Below are 21,006 nucleotides of genomic sequence, written 5' to 3' on the forward strand. Positions count from 1 at the left end.
TGTTGCCTCTTACATTTAGGCTTGTTGTTGTCTTAGAATTTATGTTTGTATATGATGTCCCATTTCCTTAAATCATACAATTTGTGAAACTTTTCTTCCTTATTGATGCTTTCAGAGACAGTTGTCAGCCCCAGCCCTAAAAAAGGGTCCCAGAAGCCTCCATAGAACTAGATCAGCTGGAGTGCCGTTCCCCTCACCCTGAGTCCTGCAGTGTCCCAGGTTAGCACAGGTGGTGCTCGGCTGTGCTTCTAGAAGGGGTTATAAGCATCATCTCCCTCTGACTCTTCACCTGTTCAGCACACAATCTTTCCGGAAAAGTGAAGGTCACTGTTTTTACTGCCTTTTGTAGATCCTGGGAACTGCTGGGGTCCAGCTGTGAACATTTGTCATAAAACATCTCTTGGAACTTTGAAAAAAGTTTAATTTTATGGTCAAATTCCACCTTGTCCATATACTTTTCTATTTTTACAGGATTCTTTGAATAAAATTCCTTTACCTAGACTACCTTCCATTTATCTATTTGATTAGAGCAGAAAGGGAGAGAGCTCCCATTTGTTTTGCTAATATGTTCATTAAATATGAAATAAATCCAAAAGTGTTTATGACATGAGGAAGAAGGAGCCTTCACTAGTCAAGATAATGGAAATTATAAGATTTATATGGCCTGGCTTACAGTGATGGTAGCAATTCTTTAGAACTGATTTTCGAAGGAAAAACATAAAACAAATGAGAATTAAGTAGTTTCCAAACCTTTTTTTCCTTTTGAATGAGAAACCTAATTTCTATTTGTTTTTCTCCATGGTGCATTTAGGACTGTAAACTATTTGAGGCCATGGGCCCACCCTGATGCCATTTCTCTGCTTCGTCACTAGAAGTACCCACCTTCCTGAATGTCGTATATTGATGATGTTCAGGGATTTTATTGATGTCAACTTACCCATATTCTTTTGTATAAGTAAAATACTTTATAAAATTTTTAAAAACTTAGGAACAGAATTTCTTAATTTAAGGTTGCCATGGCACCAATACATTTTACAGTGTGATCTTTCAAAGTTTCAATGGAATTAAGTTAGAGTAATATATTTGGGTTCATTTTGATACCAATATAATTTATTGGCCATTTTCTGCTATAATACAATGAGAATTAATATAATGGAGATGAATTTCTGCAGAGCAACTGAGCACATTAAGTTGTAGGCTCCAGGGTTTTGATTGCTCTCTGCCATGGGCTGGCTGTGACCTTCAGGGATTGCTTAACCTCCCCAAGCCTCAGTTTCTCCATTGCCTTTCTTATGACTTGTTCTGGGTTTGAAGTGCAGTAGTGCTGAGAAAAGCATGGATCCTAGCACAAACCGAACAGTTGCTGGCTACCAGCTGCTATTTCTACTTTAAAATGCTAAGGATCTTTACTTGTAGGATAAACCTTCACAGATACAAATTCACTCTTTCAAGTGAGGAATATCTGTATGAGTACACTTTATTTTATTTTATTTATTAATGAAACTCAACGAGCAGTTAGAGTTCTGACCATGGAAAACACTACTGCTGGTGAGTCCTTCTCATACAAAGGCATCTAGGATTTTTATCTGTAGAGGTGATCTGAGAGGCTCTGATTATTTTGAAAAGCCTCCTTTGGGTTAGGAGACTCCTAGAAAACCTCACTTAAAATGCTTCATAGTTACCTGGGGGAAAGCAGGGAGCACTGGAACTTAACAGATCCACTGGTACATAATATCATTCTAGTCCATCTCCCTCTCTCACCTAAGCCTTGTGCTGCTCTGGACTACAACGGAATGGAAGAAACTTAAACGTGAAAATTATTGAGAAACAATACCGCCAATCTTTGAGTGGCATAAACTTAAAATTAAAAACATATGGTCTTAAATTCAACTGGCAAATTTAACATCCAAATATACTCTTGACGCCAAAAGGGATGCTAACCAAAACTTCAGGGATTTAACTCCTTATTTGGGAAAGACCGTCACTGCCAAGGAGACAGAAGCCAGAGGGAGATCTTTTTGAAAAATAGAGCAGCCAAGTCATTCAGTGCGTGTCACTTTTAGTCAACCTCGTGGAGTGCACAGGTGCGCATGCAGGCCTCGTCCGTTTATTGCACTTCTCTTTATTGTGTTTCATGGATATTTCGTTGTTTTATAGATTGAAGGTTTGTGGCAACCTTGCATCAAGCACATATGTCAACATCATTTTTCCAACATGTGCTCTTTTTATGTTGCAGTGTCACATTTTGGTCATTCTTGCAATATTTCAAACCTTTCACTATTATATCTGTTATGGTGATCTGTGATCTTTGTTACTATTATAATTGTGTGGCACCGTAAGACGCTGAACTTTATCATTTAATGTTGTGTGTGTGTTCTGACTGCTCTGCCAACTGGCTGTTCTCGGTCTCTCTCTCCCTTTCCTTGGGCCTCCCTGTTCTCTGAGACACAACAATATTGAAATCAGGCCAATTAATAACCCTACAGTGGTCTCTAGGTGTTGAAGTGAAAGGAAGAGTCGCACATGTCTTACCTTAAATCAAAAGCTAGAAATGACTAAGGTGAGGAAGGCATGTCAAAGCTTAGGCCGAAAGCAAGGCCTTTTGCACCAGAAAGTTAGCCAAGTTGTGAATACAAAGGAAAAGTTCTTGAAGGAAATTAAAGTGCTGCTCCAGTGAGCACACCAATGATAAGAAAGCAAAACAGCCTTACCGCTGATACAGAGAAAGTTTCAGGGGTCTGCATAGAAGATCAAACCAGCCACTACATTCCCTTAAACCAAAGCCTAATCCAGAACAAGGCCCTAACTCCCTTCAATTCTGTGAAGGCTGAGAGGTGAGGAAGCTACAGAGGAAAAGTGTGAAGCCAGCAGAGGCTGGTCCATGAGGTTTAAGGAAAGATGCCGTCTCCATAACACAAAGTGCAGGTGAAGCAGCACGTGCTGATGGAGAAGCTGCAGCAAGTGATCAGAAGATCCAGCCGAGATCATTGATGAGGGCGGCCACACTCAACACCAGATTTTCAATGTGGATGAAACAGCCTTATATTGAAAGAAGATGCCATCTAGGACTTTCACAACTAAGGAAGTCACTGCCTGGCTTCAAAACTTCAAGGGACAGGGTGACTCTCTTGTTAGGGGCTAATGCAGATGGTGACTTGAAGTCGAAGCCAGTGTAATTAAATTTAAAAAGTTTAAAGTTTTGGAAGGAGTTTTGAATTTTAGGAATGTCTAACCTGACCTTGACTGTTTCTTTATGTGCTATAAAATCCAAATTTATTTTCAATGAGGTACTCAACCCATCCCTACTTACAATTTATATATATTCTACGTAATGTGCTCAGAATGTAGTTCTGCTTACCATCATAAAACGTGGAGGTAGAGTAAGACCCTTGTCAAAACATTGTCATGCAAAGGTTAGTGCTATGAAAGTTAACATGAAATGATTTTAAAATGTGATCCAGAAGTTAAACTTGAGTTTTGAAATTCACACAATGCATAGGCTCTTTGAGGATTTTTTTTTAAAAATTCATTGTGCAATGACCTTTAAAATTACATTGTGNAGCCAGTGTAATTAAATTTAAAAAGTTTAAAGTTTTGGAAGGAGTTTTGAATTTTAGGAATGTCTAACCTGACCTTGACTGTTTCTTTATGTGCTATAAAATCCAAATTTATTTTCAATGAGGTATTCAACCCATCCCTACTTACAATTTATATATATTCTACGTAATGTGCTCAGAATGTAGTTCTGCTTACCATCATAAAACGTGGAGGTAGAGTAAGACCCTTGTCAAAACATTGTCATGCAAAGGTTAGTGCTATGAAAGTTAACATGAAATGATTTTAAAATGTGATCCAGAAGTTAAACTTGAGTTTTGAAATTCACACAATGCATAGGCTCTTTGAGGATTTTTTTAAAAAAATTCATTGTGCAATGACCTTTAAAATTACATTGTTTGACTGCTGCTTTACCCTATTTTGGCCAAGAAATTCAGCCTGTGGATTCCGAAAAAGAGTCAAATTACCCTTTCCTAATAAATTAGCTGTAGTTCAGAAAATTGCAATTATATGAGGTTGTTTTTACATTTTTAACAATGTTTGGTATAATTACAATATTGTGCTGTTCTTATACAAAGAGAGCATAATAGAATTTTGAGCAAGGAATATTGGGAAACTAGCCATTGCTAAAGGAATGTGTGATTTGGTATATCTTTTTATGCCTCTCTTTACATCTTTTGGGGGAGGAGAGGAGGAGAAACATAGATTATTGGGGCTTTCTAAAAGTCTCAAGCCCCTTGCTAGCTGCAACCATAAATGTTGTTTTAACCATTAGTGCTTCAATACAAATACCGTAATATCAGTTTTAAAACTACCTAAGGTTTAAAAGTACTATGTAAATTACAAAGTACTTGGGTATCCAATTCAAAATAAAGCAGAGTTTGGAATACTACTCTGCTATAAAAAAGACCAAAATACTACCACTCACAACAACATGGATGGACTTAGAGAAAATTATATTAAGTGAAACAAGTCAGGAACTGAAAGAGAAATACTATGTGTTCTCACTTATTTGTAGGAGCTAAAAATAAATAAACAAACACACAAACAAATCAAGGGTGGCAGTGGAAGAAGACAGAATAACCACAAAAATTCCTTGAATTATCTAAGTCAAGTGAACAGATATGATGTGGCGGGGAGGGGAGGGAGTGGAGAGGAACAGGTAAAAGGGCATGAAAATCAACTACAATGTATATTGAGAAGTAAAATTTTTAAAAATAGGCAAAATAAAGCAAAGTAATGAAGTAACTTTAGGGATGAAAGAGGTATTTAAGTGGAATGATAAAGACTTGATGCAACAGAAGAATTTAAGTGAAATTGAAAAACAGAAACTAACAATCAGCATCTCACTAATTAGTGTAACCCTAAAGGCGTATCTAATATATTAGAAACATAACAGGGATGCTTATAATCACCATTATTATTCATCATTCTGAAAATCCTAGCCAGTGGAATAAAACAAGAACAGTAGAAAACCTCACTAATTAGTGTAACCCTAAAGGCGTATCTAATATATTAGAAACATAACAGGGATGCTTATAATTACCATTATTATTCATCATTCTGAAAATCCTAGCCAGTGGAATAAAACAAGAACAGTAGAAAAGCATAAATATTGGAAAGGAAGTTATAGATTTTTCATTATTTATATATTGTATAATTGATTAACTAGAAAATTCAAGTGTCAACTGAAAATGTAAGTAATAAAAATTTTTGTTTGCTAGTTGGATGCACTGTAAATATGTAAAAGTCAGCAGTTTTCCTTTCTATCAGCAATAAACAGATACCATCGTGGAGAAAATACCTTATTTATACGTGTCCCCCAAACTCTAAAATACCTAGGAATAAATTTAACAAGAAATGAGTATACAGAAATAAAACTATAAAATTTTTATTGAAAGAAAAAGTACAAGACCTGAATAAATGATGAGATATATAACATGTTCTTGGATGGGAATAATCAGTGTTACGTAAGCATCATTCCCCCGTCAAATTTACATAAAAATTACTGTGCCATACCATACTATACTATACTGTACTTACTAAAGCTGTGGAGGAAGATGAGCTTGATAGTTAAATTAATAAGAGCATTTGTCTAGTTTTTGTAAGAATAAATTCATGAGGATGTACAAGAAAAAATTAAAAGAATTATGATGGATTACTTACCTAATTGTAGATAGCAAAATAGAGTAATACTACAGCAAAACAGGGTAATACTGCCACAATAATAAAGAGGGATAGACCGAAAACAACTGATAGCAAAGGAACACCCCAGAGTGTCTTTAAATAGACTTATTTCATAATATGTAGAAATTAATCATTTGATAAAGACAACTTTTTCAAGTGAGTGGCAAATGGATGGATTACAGATTAAATGATGTTGGGACATTTGGCTAATAACTTTAAAAGATAAACTTAGAGTTCTGTGTCACAATATATTCAGGATAAAGATAGATTAACTTTTAAACATGAAAGTTAGAACATATAAAGCTTCAAGAAAACAAAACAAAAAGCATAGTATTGTTGGTGTAACATCAGGGATATTAGAAAAGAATAGATAAACATACATAAAATATGGGGAAATGTTTGCAATATATAAAGTAAAAAAAATCAAATTGCAAAATAATGTTTATAATATATTTCCAATTTTTAAAAAATTATGAAATGTATATGCACTGAAAAGATGTAGAAATGTGTCACATTATTACTTTATCTGTGAGGAATGGGATCATGGTGACTTTCACTTTATACTTTCTGTATTTTGGTATTCTGAAATTTTTAGTTATTGTTTTACTTTTGTAATTTTTTTAAAAAGGAGAAATTGACTTAAAAATCTGAAGTAATTTGACATGCAGATATAGGGAGAAATGCATTTTAGGCTGAGTGCAAAGAACGAGCAAATGAATATCGATGGAAGAGTGTTGGTGGCTTCTGGGAACAGTGTAGAGTACAGGACAGGGAGATGAGTTCCATCATTAGGTGAGGTGATATTTTGGAGAGGAATAAATGCTAATGTGAAATGCCTTGCTTTCAGTTACCGGTAGAGGTTAAATTGTCAATTTTTAACTTGTGGTTCCAATAAGACTCTCCTGAGAAGATGGCATTTGAGGCAGGCTTTGAAGAATGGTTAAGATATAAACTGGTGAAAAAGGACAGAGGGGAGAAAGAGTTGTCTGTGTTGGAGGAATCACACATCATTCGGCTTGCTCAGAGATAGGCCGAAGAAGATGGACTGGGCTCCTACATTCAGTGTCTTTAAAAGTCCCGGAGAAGAGTTAGTACAGTTTCTAATCCATCAGGACTTCCTGAGTGATTTTGCAGAGAGTTATTGTTAGAAGGACTTGACTTTAAGATGGTGTTTCTTTCCAGCCCCTTAGCAGATAAGTCATCCCACCTCCTGAAGCAGAGTAAGTGAGGGGAAGGAGAAGCCAAAGTGTTCCCTAGTGGGGCTCCTTCCCAGGAAAGGACGCCCTTGGCTTTGGGAAATGTGCTCCCCAGCCAGCAGTGCCACTTCTGGGTACCGTATGACCAAAGGCTACAGCTCCGAAGTACAGAGGAAAAGCAGATCATGCGGGTGTATCTACAGACTGTTACATGTTCAGAACACACAACACCATGCCATATTCTGTTTACACATGTGTACATATGTAGACAGAGTATGAAAACCTGACCTGGATAAGCACCGAGTTCATAAGAGAGTGACTTTGGGAAGAAAGGAGGGAACTGGACCAGGGAATTGGACCAGCTAGAGCTGTGCTGTGTTAATTCCCTGAAAAAGGAAAAGAGCTTAAGCAATTGTGGCAAAATGTTAATGTTTGTTAGTTATGAGGGGGAGGGAATGTGGGTCTATAATGTAGGAGAGAGGCTGAGGCTAGAGCCGAGATTGGCAGTTGCAATTACTGTGTAGTCAGCTCTACTTTTTTAGAACTAACTCTGGGTGTTAATAGCCACAGTTAGTGGGCCAGAAGCTCTCTGTTACTTTCTAGCAGCGGTGATGGTTTTTGTATGTATCCGTCCACATTCTTGCATTTCCCTCGGGGTGAATGGTAGAGATGTTGGTAGTGGCTGATGGGGCAGATCAGGCAGACTTGAGCTGGGGTGCGACTTTCCCTTTGCAAAGGGAATGGGGAGAAATGAAGAATGCTGTGAGACTTCTCAGTGTTTCCTGGGTCTGCTGCTTTCTGGGGCAATGAGGATGCATACTCATCCACTAAGGGCCCCACATTCAGCGCTGAGATGGTCTGTTGAGTTTTTAAATTTTTTTCATATGTTCAAGTGTTATGCACGTGAACATTCTGAATTTCATGCACCCAAAAAAACCTTCTTTTAATTTTCCCCCCATATTGTTTAGTCCTTTTTTGTTTGTTTTATAAAATTGCGTGAATGTTTTGGTTGACTATAAATTGTCCTTACTTTTTAGGGGCAGGTAATAATTTCATGAAATAACTCTAACAGTATTTAAAACAACTATCAAAAAAACCTTCTTTTAATTTTCCCCCCATATTGTTTAGTCCTTTTTTGTTTGTTTTATAAAATTGTGTGAATGTTTTGGTTGACTATAAATTGTCTTTACTTTTTAGGGGCAGGTAATAATTTCATGAAATAACTCTAACAGTATTTAAAACAACTATAAAAATAGTTTTTTTCCTCTAAAACACATTTCTTTGTTTAGCACATACATACACAAAGGAGATGGAATTTAGAGGGAAAGCAGTTTTTATAGTCAAATGAACAGGAAACCCTCTGGTGTCCTATACATCTATCTTGTGCTGCTCCAAACTGACATGTGTACTGGTTTCTGCTGTCTTGATTTAATTCTGTGCCTGCTTGCAATCCACCCTTTCTCAGTTACCTTCAGTGGCATAGCTTTGGAGTATCAATCAAAGAGTTATGGCCATATCTCAGCCGAGCTTGCAATCCACCCTTTCGCAGTTACCTTCAGTGGCATAGCTTTGGAGTATCAATCAAAGAGTTATGGCCATATCTCAGCCTCTTAAAGTTCAGATCTTTCATCAGCAAAACTTTGAGCAAATCTCACATCTCTTCTAAATTAGAAATGTGACCTTGACTTCAGTCCCAGAATTAATGTTGTACAGGGAAAGAAAACACTGTGTAATGTTCAAATAAGGTGGAAACTGAAATGATAGAAATGAAAAATGCTATGATGTTTCTAGGTAGGCTCTGTTTTCACAAATGAATCACTTAGGATTTGGTTAACCCTCAGATAACAGCAGCAGTGACAAAAGTGACCCAAAGCTAATAGAAGTTTTTCTGTCACAGAAAAGAAGATCAGGTTAGGCAGTCTGGGCTGCTGTACCAGCTCCTTAATCATCAGGGGCTCTGTGCTGCCTGCTAGTCTAGGACAGTTGCACAAGCCCCAGCTGTCACATCTGTATCCCAGCCAGTGGGAAAGAGGAGGCAGGGCATACCTGCTTTTCAAGAGCCTTCCTGGAAATCACATACAGCACTTCTGTTTACATCTCATTAGTAACTTTGGTCACACAGCCATACCTAGCTGCAAGAGAAGCTGAGACATTTTCTGATGCAACATGGTCTCCCTCAAATAGAAACATGAGTTGCTAATCCACTGCCAGCAGGATGCAGTCCAAGAAGTTTTCCTTCTTGACACAAACACAGAATTGAGTTAATGCCAAGTCATCTGTGTCACCATCTCCAATTCCATTTTGATAGCATCTGCAGGTGGCCTGCCAGCATTCAGGAGATCAGACCTTTGACTTCTCCACACACACATGATTAGGATCATCTTCTAAATCAGCCAACTGACCAGCCCACCCTTAAGTTCTTATGTATATCAAAGATCATTTTTTAAAAAGTTTAGGACATGTCCAAAAGTAAGAATGGTTTTATAAATCATGACTCATTCTTTTAGTGAAATATTATGTGATAAAATATTATCTTGAAAAATGTTAATGTTGTGAGGAAATGCTCCACATTAGGTTAATTGGGAAGATCAGGATACAAAATTGTCTTTAGCTCATGACATCCATTATGTGGAAGATAAAGCATATAGGTGGGGAATGCTATCTTTGTGGGGACAGCCCCAAACTGCCCTTCAGGAACCTCTCTCAGAAATTTGCAAGCCAGATCGGCATAATGAAACCTTGTTTTTGATGCATATATTTTGCCAGTATAATAAACATAATAAAAGATTTATATACACTTAGTATTTTCCAGTGTTATACAAAAATAATCATATTTTTAACATCCATGCAGTTGTAACAAACTTTAGTCTCAGTTCCCTCTGGGCTTAGGGATGGGGACATGAAAATGACTCCTGATTCTTTGTTACTTTTTCTCTGTAAGATTTGTTTACCTGGACATCTCAAGGATATCATTCCTCCATCAACAGTAAAGAGATAACCTGGAGCATAGATTACAGTGAAAATGGTTAAAGGTGCCTGATTTGTTTTCTTCCTTACATCACATTTCCAATAATATATAACATTGATAATAATATATTAATTTCATAGACCGAAGTTATTTTGGAAATAAGCCACAGAAAAAATATTCTCATTCCTCCTTTTCAAAGCTATCATCTGTAGTTTGAGTTTTTAACAAATGTAAAAATGAACTGCCAGCCTTTCCATGTGTCTTCATTGGTCCTGTTAAACGTAATCCTTTTAACATCCAGGACCACTGAACAGGGAGTGGGGCTTGTCTCATGCTAGTGCCTGTGTAAGACATTCTCGAAGGACACAGGAAAAGCAAGACAGTGCAGACGATTCTTGCCTTCATGCCCAAAATGGACCACCTACACCAGTGGAGAAAGCTAAGAAGAGCCATTTCAGCTGCCACGTGGAACACTAGACCCAAAACATGTTACCTAGGGAGCCGAAGTTCTGAAGCAGCTCTAATCTTTCCCCGCGTCACTGACTCTTACCTGCCCTCGCTGATCTGCCCCACGTGTTCTCCTGGGCTCTGTCCTCAGCTCTGTGAGCCTGTCAGTTCGCGCCTTGGACAGCCCTTTGGGGTCATGCCCTACATTCTTAGTGAGGATGGAGACCCTGTGTTCCCTCCAGGGCAGTGAGGGCCACAGGCACAGTCCCTGAAAGGATGAGTATGTTGCTTGTAGAACAATATGCCCTGAGCAAAGGTGTTTGTAGCTAAAAAGAATTTTCCAGTGTTCTGCAAAATAAAAGAAATGGTCAACCCTCTTTACTTTATTTCTTTTTCATGTTCCATTTTTCCTTTCTAGCTCCAAGTCAGTGTGAATGGGTCACAGGATCAGTGAGAGTAGCACTAAAGGTGTTTTTCTTCATCCTTCAGACTGTGACTGTTTTGTGACTCTCAGTACAAATTCAGTGGCTGGTAACGCTGGGATCTTGCTCTGTGGGAGCTGCCTGTGCTGTTTGTGCCAATACTGAGCTGATTGGGGGCCAGGCATGAATAATTGTTGAACTGATCTGCTTGTGACAAACTGGTAGGACTAGACATGACCACAATACTGGCAGGTTCATCTTTTCCCTTCCCAGAGGTCGAGTCTTTGCCAGTGACTCTTGAGTGTTTTAACTGAAACCCAGAGCAGGAAGTACATTTTATATCACAACTGCGTGTGTGTGCAAAAGCCAAATCAAAATTTTAATACTACTTTCTCTTGTTATGTGTTATGTATCCTACTATTTTCTATCCTTTTTTTTTTTTTTAATTGCAGGTTGCAACTCAGTAAATTGATATAATGACACACTAGTGGGTCTCCACCTTTGGTTCAAAAATCTGTGCTCTGCCTGCTTGTATCAAGTCAATACATTGTACAGTCTTACAATTTTCAAGTTTAAAATATTTTCCTTCTATCTGTCTTAATTTCATCTATAATGTAAGTTGTGATTACCAAGAATGCCAGTATATTTACTTTGTTTTCAAATTCGATAATTATGTTTCTTTTGCTGATTTGCATTAGTGGTCCCAGAAATAGTTATTACAGGTTTTTTTTTGTTTGTTTGTTTGTTTTTTCCTTTTTTGTCTTTTTTTACTGACCGGTAACGGGATCACAACCCTCAGTGTCGCGCCCGTACCGGGGACCGGCAACAGAATCGCAACCCTCGGTGTTGCACCCGCACCGCGCTCAGCCAGTGAGCGGGAACCGGTCTCCACATGGGATCCGAACCCTCGGCGGGAGCGCCGCCACACTCCGAAGCGGCGCACTCTCCAGTGCGCCACCAGGCCGGCCCTATTATAGGTTTTTTGATGCAGTTTTTGCTGAGAAGCTTTAAAACAGAATACATTTACCTCTTAGTATTTATACTTTCTTCCTCCTTGGATTCGTTTCCATAGACTGCAATAAAAAAATGCCGTATTTTATCTTTCCATTCTTTTAGGTTAAGGCATGTTAGTAGCTCAGCCTATTAGAATTCACTTTTGTTTTTGGTTAACTTCTTGGTGTCCCATTTTCAGGAACTGCAAGAGAACAGTTCTGCCCTCATGTAATCATCCAAAATCCCAGTCTTCTAGCCAGGACTGGGGGGTACCACTGCTTGCTAAAAACTGAAGGGTTAAAGCCCTCGCCATAACCATGACATTGTACAAATGTTCAAGCTTCCTACAAGAAGATGGGAACTATTTGGAAAATGGATTCATGAATTTAATTCAGTTCAATTTTTATAAGGGAGCTAAAAATAACATGGATAATTTAATTTTCATCTAAACACTACATTTTCAAAATTAAATTTCACTTTGGTCAAAATCATCTTACAAAACAAGATGATTAATGATGGTTCCAAACCATGTGAACCAGTGTCAGTAAGTCACTCACTCTCGGGAGGAAGGAAGTTCTGGTTCCTGACACCAAAGCACATCAAATTGGCCTTATTGGTATTTTCAAAGTTTTCATTACCACCAAAAGTTGTCCAGATATATCTGTATTCTCTTTACACTGCTTCTCTTTCCCTTTCTCCAAAAAATCCCCAGTAGCTTTCTCATGCTTTCGGCACCACCACCAATCTTCCCCTAAGACGTTTAAACATGGCCATCTTTTAGATCCCCTTACCGGTCATCTTTAAAAAAAAAAAAAAAAAAAAGATAAACATGGCCATCAGCAAAAAGAGAAGTAGGAAGGTCACATGCTGATATTGATATTGGGGTTTTTACTGGTTTCTTCTTTCTTTAGGTCTCTTCATATGTGTCCAGTTGATTCTGTATATTCTTGGAAATTGACCCTAAGACACTTAATAAAACCAAAGAGGATTATAGATTAAGTAGACAAATCCTAAAGAGCAGAAAGGATTTAGTTATTGCTAAAATTTCATAGACTTAAAATGAGTTAAATCCTCAAAATTAGCATGTTCTAAATCAAGTCCTCCCTCCCCCCCCTTTTTTTAAGCTGTAGTAATAACATTGAGCTTTCCTTATAGTTAATTTAATGACTCATCCTGGTTTACTGTCCTTCTAGTCACTTGGGAAAATAATTAAAATCCTCAAAGACTAGCCCACCTTGAGCTCAAGTGTGGAATTCATGCAATTCTGTGACTTTGAACTCATCTTTTCCTGAGTTTGTCTGCAAACAGTTGAATAGACATGTTTACATAGGGCAGAAAAAGACAGTTTGAAGAGTCTAGTTTTCATTTCCCTTAGCATTGTTCCGGAATTATAGCCCACAGTGTTTCAAAATGAAGCCTAGTTGAACATATATACCTTGCTTCTTCCTATACAAATGTCTTATTTTTATTTCTGATTTGTTATGAGAATGTGAAGTGCAGACTCAATGAAAGCTACAATTTTATTTCTCCCTCTGTTTACAAGAAATTCTTCTGAGGATTAAGTTAGCCAAATCTGGCCTGTGCGGACATATTTCTTATCTCAAACCACATTGAGCTAAGCTGGTTGCAAGGACTCCTGTGAAACCTCTAACAGTCCATAAATTCAAGTTCATGTCCAAAAGTAATGCAGAGCTCAATATGTTGGATATTTGATATATATGTTTGTTGCATTATCATGGAGAAAAAAATTACTGTCATTAATAAGTGGCTATGAAATTTGACAGTTCTAATTTATTTTATTTTCTGAGTACACTTAGAATTAAGGATCCCTTAGTGACATAGCAAGGTGGAAATTCAATTTGCAATTCTGGTGACAACATTCAGGTATTTCAAGTAACCAGAAACTCCATGAAACATTATCTCAGTGCCTCAATTTAACTCTATCTCAGAGTCCAAGAAGGGATTTCTCCAGTGTACAAGCAAACATGAGAATTTCAGATCTAAAGCAGTTGTTGCATGTGATGGTAACGGAAAGTGCAGTTTGGAAAAGAAAGCCCAGGCTAGCGGGTTGGATTCACTCATTCCCCCAACCAGTGATGGGAACAACAAAGCCTGGCCGGAGGAGGCTGGGAAGGCAAGTCTTGGGGTCTGACCGCTCAGCTGGAAGGTGGTGAAATATCTCCCAGTCCCAAGGAGGCCAGATTGCAGTGTGAGTGTTCTCTGCCTGTGTGGCCTGTTTCTGCTTGGTGTCAGATACCAAATCCTGGTGGGGCTGATCCTTGGAGCTTCCTCTCTCTGAGGTCTTTGTTCAATAGAATACGCCCTGCCTCTGCCCCAGGACTCATCACTGTTGACACACAGACCAAGAACTAGGACAGCAGGTGACTTGTAATCTCTAAATGAATTGCTCTATGAGAGGAAACAGGCTTCTGAATTCAGCGAAGGAAAGGAGGGAGGGAGGGAGAGATGGAGGAAGGACAGAAGGTCATAAAGGGTAGGACTCCAGGTTACATACTTTCTGTTACCACGGCAGGGTCATATTGCAATTAGAAAACAAGTCTGGACACACTTACCTATCAGTTCAGGAAAATAATTTAGAGCTACTTTTTATATACTGAAATATTATTGAAGTACAAAATGTTAACATTTTCATTGAAAGCAGAACTGACTAAGCAATTCACCTAGAGAAATAGCGCACAGTTACTTGATGAACTGACAAGGCAGTGTGAAGTAGGGACGTTGGCATAGACTGCAGTCGGGGGGGCCTTGGTTTCAGTCCAAGCTCTAAGGCTAAATAGCCATAGACTATTGGGGAAAAATGACTTAAACCCTCTAATCTTTAGCATCATAACCTGCAAGTGGAGGAGAAAGATACCTCACAGGTGTTGAAGGGTAAAATGAGACAGAGTAGCCTAGTACGTTGCCTGGCACTTAGAAAATGTTGAGTAAAGGTTAGCTTCAGCCCCTCTCCCTGTGCCTCAGTCTCCTAGAGTAGCATCTTTCCCCACCATGTGCATTCGGCAGTAAGGCTGACAACTACCGTCATTGAGGATTTTTCTATTGATCCCTCCCTTCTTCCCTGTGGTGTTAATTCAGTACTCACTTGATCACTGCTTTTCATTTCTAGAAACTGCCATGTTGTAGTGTACACACTGTTGACACAACACATCCAAACGGAGCTGTGTGAATTTTTACTGTGATAATTGTATTTCAGGATCTTATGGTGCATAGCGTTATGATTACTAACGTAATCTTGTGCAATTACGGGAGCGCCGTCGCGCTCCCAAGCGGCGCACTGTAGCAGTGTGCCACCGGGCCGGCCCGCTCTTTTCTTTTTTTATGTTAGCAGATTAGGGATTACTTTAAAATCTGAATTCTGATTGTCACTCCAACTTTCTTGTATGTATACAGCAGGTTGGGGATGTGATAGAATAGTTTGAGATACAGAATTCATCTGTGTCCCTCACTGAAGATTTTATAGATAACCTGTGTGCCTGCAGTAGTGTTTTGTTGTTCTGGTGGTGTTGTCGTCGTTGTTATTGTTTCTGTTTAATTTTGCAACAGAACTCTGGGTGCCTAGTGGATCATCATGGAAAGCCAGCTGCCTGGTTTTCCAGTATTGCTTTTTACTCTCCATCTAAACCCACGGCTCTGTTTCCTGTGCAGATTGCTAACAATATTTGTCCAAATAGCCAGTCCCTTCCCAACTCAGACCCGCTGACCCTTCCTTTCTGAGATGATTATGGGTTCTGAAGTTTGAATCAAGCCATGCTTCAGAATCACTATCTAATAACTTCTGTGCTTACATAGTAAGAGTATCAGTCAGCTTTTCCTGTTTTCATTCATGCTGTTAAGTTGAATAGCTGTAACAAAAAGGAAAGGGATTGCCAAAACAAATAACTGCTGTGGCATGTGCAAACGTTTATTACAAGCCTTACTATATGCAGCTTTCAGAAATCTACATTACAATGTAATCTACATTACATTCTTTTCAGGAAAGCTAAATTATACTAAGTAGACTTGCTTCATGACTCAGTCTGTATTAAATTCAACATTAAAGAATCTTTTAGCCTGTATCTCTTTTAAAATTGATTAGGAGCAACAAATAAGATAAAGGAATAAATTGCCTATTTCAGGTCACTAGGAAAACTAAACTTAAAAGTTTTATATGTTGACAATTCCCAGGAAGTACCTAGGAAATGGAACCTGGCAAGAAGAGTGGCTTGGAGCTGGGTCTTCATCAGGGCCCCCTGAGATACTAAGGCACAGATGCACAGCACTCCACAGTGTCCATTTCCAAGTTAATAGTTATTGGTGACACCTTATTAAAGTGGTCTTTACTTTTGTGATTACTGATTACACGTCAGTATACCTTTGTCATGTTCTTTGTTTTCTTTGGCAGCCTGATATTTGAAAACAAACAATGTAACAGTGATTACATGGAGTATTTCAAAACAGCTTTCAAAATATGAGATTCTGGCACTTCCTCCTGTTTTCTTCACATTATTTGTCTCTCTATTTCCTTTGCATTTGGAAGCCATAGGTCCTGGACCTTTCTGACTGCATCCTGTTTCCTTCTCCTAACTGAAGTTCTCTTTGTTACTACCTTTTTCTTTAAAAAAAATTCCAATTTGTCCTTTAAAATATGAAATTAAACTTAGCTAGCCTGTGTAGACATTTGAGATGACCACGTCTTTATCAGATATGACGTTTATTAAATCCATTTGGGTATTGTAAGAAAAAACGAGAAGTATGATAGGGAGAACTAAGAACATATTTTTAATTCTATTTCATTCTACTTTGTGTGTCTATCTCCATTTAATTGTGGCCTTTACTTTAGATTGTCGTTGGCTCCTGAGTCCTGCTCTGTTAATTCGTTTACTTATATGTGCCCAGTCCTGTGCTAGATACTGGAGGCACAGAGATGAGTAAGGCATGGTTCCTGCCCTCCAAGGGGGGACGGCACAGCAGTTTACTTAGCATGCTGCATGCAGCGATGGACGCAGGCTGGGGAAGGAGCCCTCTTGCCATCCGTCAGCTCCTGTTTCTCTGCTTGGACAAATGCTGTTTGTCCTTGAGAGCATGACTCCATCGTCATCTTTCCCCATACCTCACAGGCAGACTCCATCCCTCCCAGTGTGCTACCCTCCAGTTCTCTCTAGTAATAGCAGATCGTCTCTCCCCAATTTCCCTGCAGCCCTTGAGGGTAGTGACCCTAAGGCTAGGCTTGTACCACTGAGAAAAGTGCCTGGACATAGCAGGAATTCAACAAATGAATTGAATTCTAGCAAGTTCAATTGAATATGATTTCTAGCAAGAGGGAGAATTGTTCTTTTGGTAATCATGATGCCAGCCATTTTTGTGAGCTCTCACTATGCACCACAAAAAAACAGTAATTCGGTACTTTACATGTATTATTTCACTTAATCCTCCCAACAAGTCCAATGAAGACATTGAGACTCAGGTTAAATAACTCACCAAAGCTGCACAGCTGGGGAAGGATTCAGGATCCCGTCTGTGATACTAACCCACAGGACAGTTACTTTTGTAATCAAGTACGGTTGCCTCGCCGTCCATCCTTCCCCCACTGACAGTCCATTCTGTAATGACATTTGTCAGAAGTCAACTGAATTATTCCTCTACCGGGGTCCACTGTGCCACCAACATGATAAAGTTAACATTTGCTTTATCAGGGGTACCAGTAAGATAAAGATTGTTACTGTAAGCAGTCATCTCTGGTTTTGACCACTACTAATTCGATCACAAGAATTGTCCCAAATACTCTATAAAAAGGAATGTCTTTTACTTCTTTAAGTTGTTCTACTACAAAGTTTGGTCAAAGAAAATATAATAAAAGATAAAATGGCATTCCAAATTGAGTATTTTTTAATTCATCAAAAGCTTGTCAGCAGTCATAAAAAACATTTATATCCTCTGGCCTCATAACCTCCCCCTCAGGAATTTATTCCAAGAATATAATTTGAAAGAGTTTTAAGTTTATGTACACAGCTATTTTCAGTGTAGCATTATTTATATTGGAAAGAACCCAAATGTTCAATAACAGAAAATTTTTATAAATCTTGGTACATCAACTTAGCAAAATGGTAAGCTTCGACTCATAGTCATAAATTTTGAAAATTTGTAGTACAGCAGGTAAACTGATCATTTTAAAGTAAAAGAGCAGACTACAAAATCCTACCTATCCTATAAAAATTATATAGGCATATGAAGTACTAAAAGGGAAACCATAAAGAATTAGAACTGATTGATATATTAAGAGTTTGAAATTACGTATGAAAATTTATCATTTTATTCTTGTTAAATGTATATATTCAGTGAATACAAGGAACAGATATTTTCATCTGTTCACACTTTAAATGTTTTTTATTTCTACCTCAGGAAATTTTTTTACTGCAAATTTCTATTCCATAAATTACGGCCTCGGTTGTACTGTCAATAGATAGTGCATCTTTCATAAATACTTATTGCGACATTGGTAGTAGTCTTTTACTAAAGCAGTGTACTTCCTAAATTTTAATAGACTTTTATCTCACCTGGGCATCTTGTTAAAATGCTGATTCTGATTCAGTAGGTTTTATGGGAGATCCAAGATTGCCTTCCTAATAAACTCCCAGGTGATGCTGCTACTGTTGGCCCGTGGGTCACACCTTGAATAGCAAGGTCCTAGAGCTGTCCTGTGTGCATGGAGATGTTACTGACCCAGTGTCCAGCATTATCTTGGAAGGTGATGTTAGATATTCTCTGCTACTGCTACACTTGCTACAGGAAGCATGTCCAGCAATTTGGGGGTTGTGGGGAGGCAAGAGAAGTGAGTATTCTCTTTGATTCTGGAATAAATTCTGAAGTCTGATGATCAACATCTTTATACCAGTCAACTAAATTGAATTTTGTCCATCAACAGAGATGACCAGGTGGCACTAAAATAAATGATTCTAAATATAAAGAATAAGAAAAGATCTTCTATCATAATCATGCTATTACTGTCATTTGGTTACAGTTTCGAACCTGATTACAAAGTTGCAAATCCCATTTGTGTTAATATAGAAAAGCTTTGTTTTGAGTTACAATTCTAGAAGAAAAATCTTGGCCGTGGGAATGGATTCTTTAGGCCTGGTAATATGAAACAAGGTAGGAAGCTGTCTTTTTAGAGCATACAATGAAGTAGAACGTTTTCTTTGAGGACGGGGAATTCCCTTTGCCTTTGCATAAGAACAAGCTGCAGTGTTGTGTAGTAACCTAGCAGCAGGGAGGAATTTAAGCTCTCCTTTGAGCTTGAATTATAACAACGATTGCCAAAATCTGTTAACTTGTTTTAGAAAATAATAGCATATTTCCAACTTAATTTCCCACAGTGACGGAAGCCGGCTTTGGTGCTGATATTGGAATGGAGAAGTTTTTCAACATCAAGTGCCGAGCTTCCGGCTTGGTACCCAATGTGGTTGTGTTGGTGGCAACCGTGCGAGCTCTGAAGATGCATGGGGGTGGCCCGAGTGTAAGTTTCCATTCTTCTTTCCTAGTGAAAAAAAATTTTAATTAAGATAATTGAGCATTTGAAACATTTATGCCTGCTTAATTACTGTAGTTTTCTAGAATGTCTCCTTTCTAAAACCTTTTTTACAGATTACCGCCATAGGACATTTTGAGTTTAGTAAGTTCAAGTGAACAGCAACACCCACAAAGTTATTTCTAAGCAGTATTTTGGAAAGGAGCACAATGTAATCATTTTTTGATCTTCAGATGCATATCTGATACTCAGGCCAACTTTTTATAACCACATGGTAATGGGATAGAGGCTCTTGTTCGTAAGCGAAGAACGTAAGGATTAGAGTGATTTCTTTGATGGCTGAGGTTTCTCAATGTTTGTACAGATAGTTTTTCAGTTCACTGATGTTGCAACTCATCAGATTTCATCCAAAATGATTTTCCTTCTGTTTCTGTTTATTTTGATTTTTGCTTCATAATTCTGTTATGGCACTGGATTGTCTCTAAGAGAGCTTTGCTTGGAACACAAACTCTATTTTAACAGTCTGAAAGACTTTTCTTATTTACCTATCTTGATATGTATAGAATTTACAGACATCTGAAAGGGAATATTTTGCTTTCCATATAAGAGGTATGTGAGGGTTTTTGTTTTCATTTTAGGAATTTGCAAGTGGAGAATAAGAAATTTTATACTGGTTAATCATTTCAAAATAAAATCATATGAAGGTTTTTTTTTATCATTATAATATTGACATACGAGACAAACAGCCAAATCTGATTTTTTTTTTTTTTTTTTTTTGACCAGTAAGGGGATCGCAGCCCTTGGCATGGTGTGGTCCACACCACGCACAACTAGTGAGCGCACCAGCCATCCCTATATAGCCATCCCCTACCAGTGCCGCACTCTCCCGAGTGAGCCACGGGGTTGCCCAAATCTGATTTCTTAATTGGTATACTGTGTACATAAAAGTCATATAATCAATGATTATACTATTACATAGTAAAACAGATGAAACTCTAATGTGCATTGTTTGATCATCTTAGCAGTTCTTGGTCCTGGGAAAGGCAGACATTGGACATTATTCTTTTTGTTTTTGTTTGTTGGCGACTGGCTAATACAGGGATCGAACCCTGGACTTTGGTGTTATCAGCACCAGTAGACATTATTCTTATACCGTTTAACAGCTGAGGAAACTGAGGTTTGGTGGGTTTAGGGAATGTGGACAGTTACCAGGCCAGCAGCAAGCCAGATCTTATTTGGAGGACTTCAGATCCAAATCTCTTTCTCTGTCAACTGTGCAGAACTGAATATTAATGAAGGGTAATATGTTTTAAATCCCAAATCTACTCATAATACCATACACCTGAGCACTTCATTTTTTCCTCAGGTTTCATCATCATTTCAATGCAAAATTGATATAATACATCCTTTAAGGTAGTAAATCCTAAAGAATTCTAATTTTGCTCCAAACACCAGTTGTTGCTACAGTTCCTGGACTTTAGATTTTGAATCTGTATACCACCTTCCACTTTCAACAAAACTGTTTCTGCCTATGTAAAATGCATTTGAAATTCTCTTATCCTGTCCTGAAAAATATAAAATCAAAGGGCTTTAAGAAAGGGCTTAGGAATTATCCAGTCTGGTCCAGTCTTTAGAGGAAATCTCTGAGGCACAGGGAGATTCAGTGGCTTGGTGATATCACACATCTGTTTAGGGGACTAATCAGACCTAAAA

General features: G+C 38.1%; 1 protein-coding gene across 1 annotated transcript in view; it reads left to right on the plus strand.

Moving 5' to 3' along the window:
- MTHFD1L (methylenetetrahydrofolate dehydrogenase (NADP+ dependent) 1-like) overlaps positions 1-21,006 on the plus strand; it is a 180,215-nt gene that overhangs the window by 73,353 nt on the left and 85,856 nt on the right. Inside the window, exon 15 of the mRNA XM_008566485.1 lies at positions 19,142-19,281. Coding sequence (XP_008564707.1) covers positions 19,142-19,281 — 140 coding nt within the window. The remainder of the gene's footprint in view (positions 1-19,141; positions 19,282-21,006) is intronic.

This window comes from Galeopterus variegatus, unplaced genomic scaffold, assembly GCF_000696425.1.
Source record: "Galeopterus variegatus unplaced genomic scaffold, G_variegatus-3.0.2 Scaffold245, whole genome shotgun sequence".
Classification (NCBI taxonomy): Eukaryota; Metazoa; Chordata; class Mammalia; order Dermoptera; family Cynocephalidae; genus Galeopterus; species Galeopterus variegatus.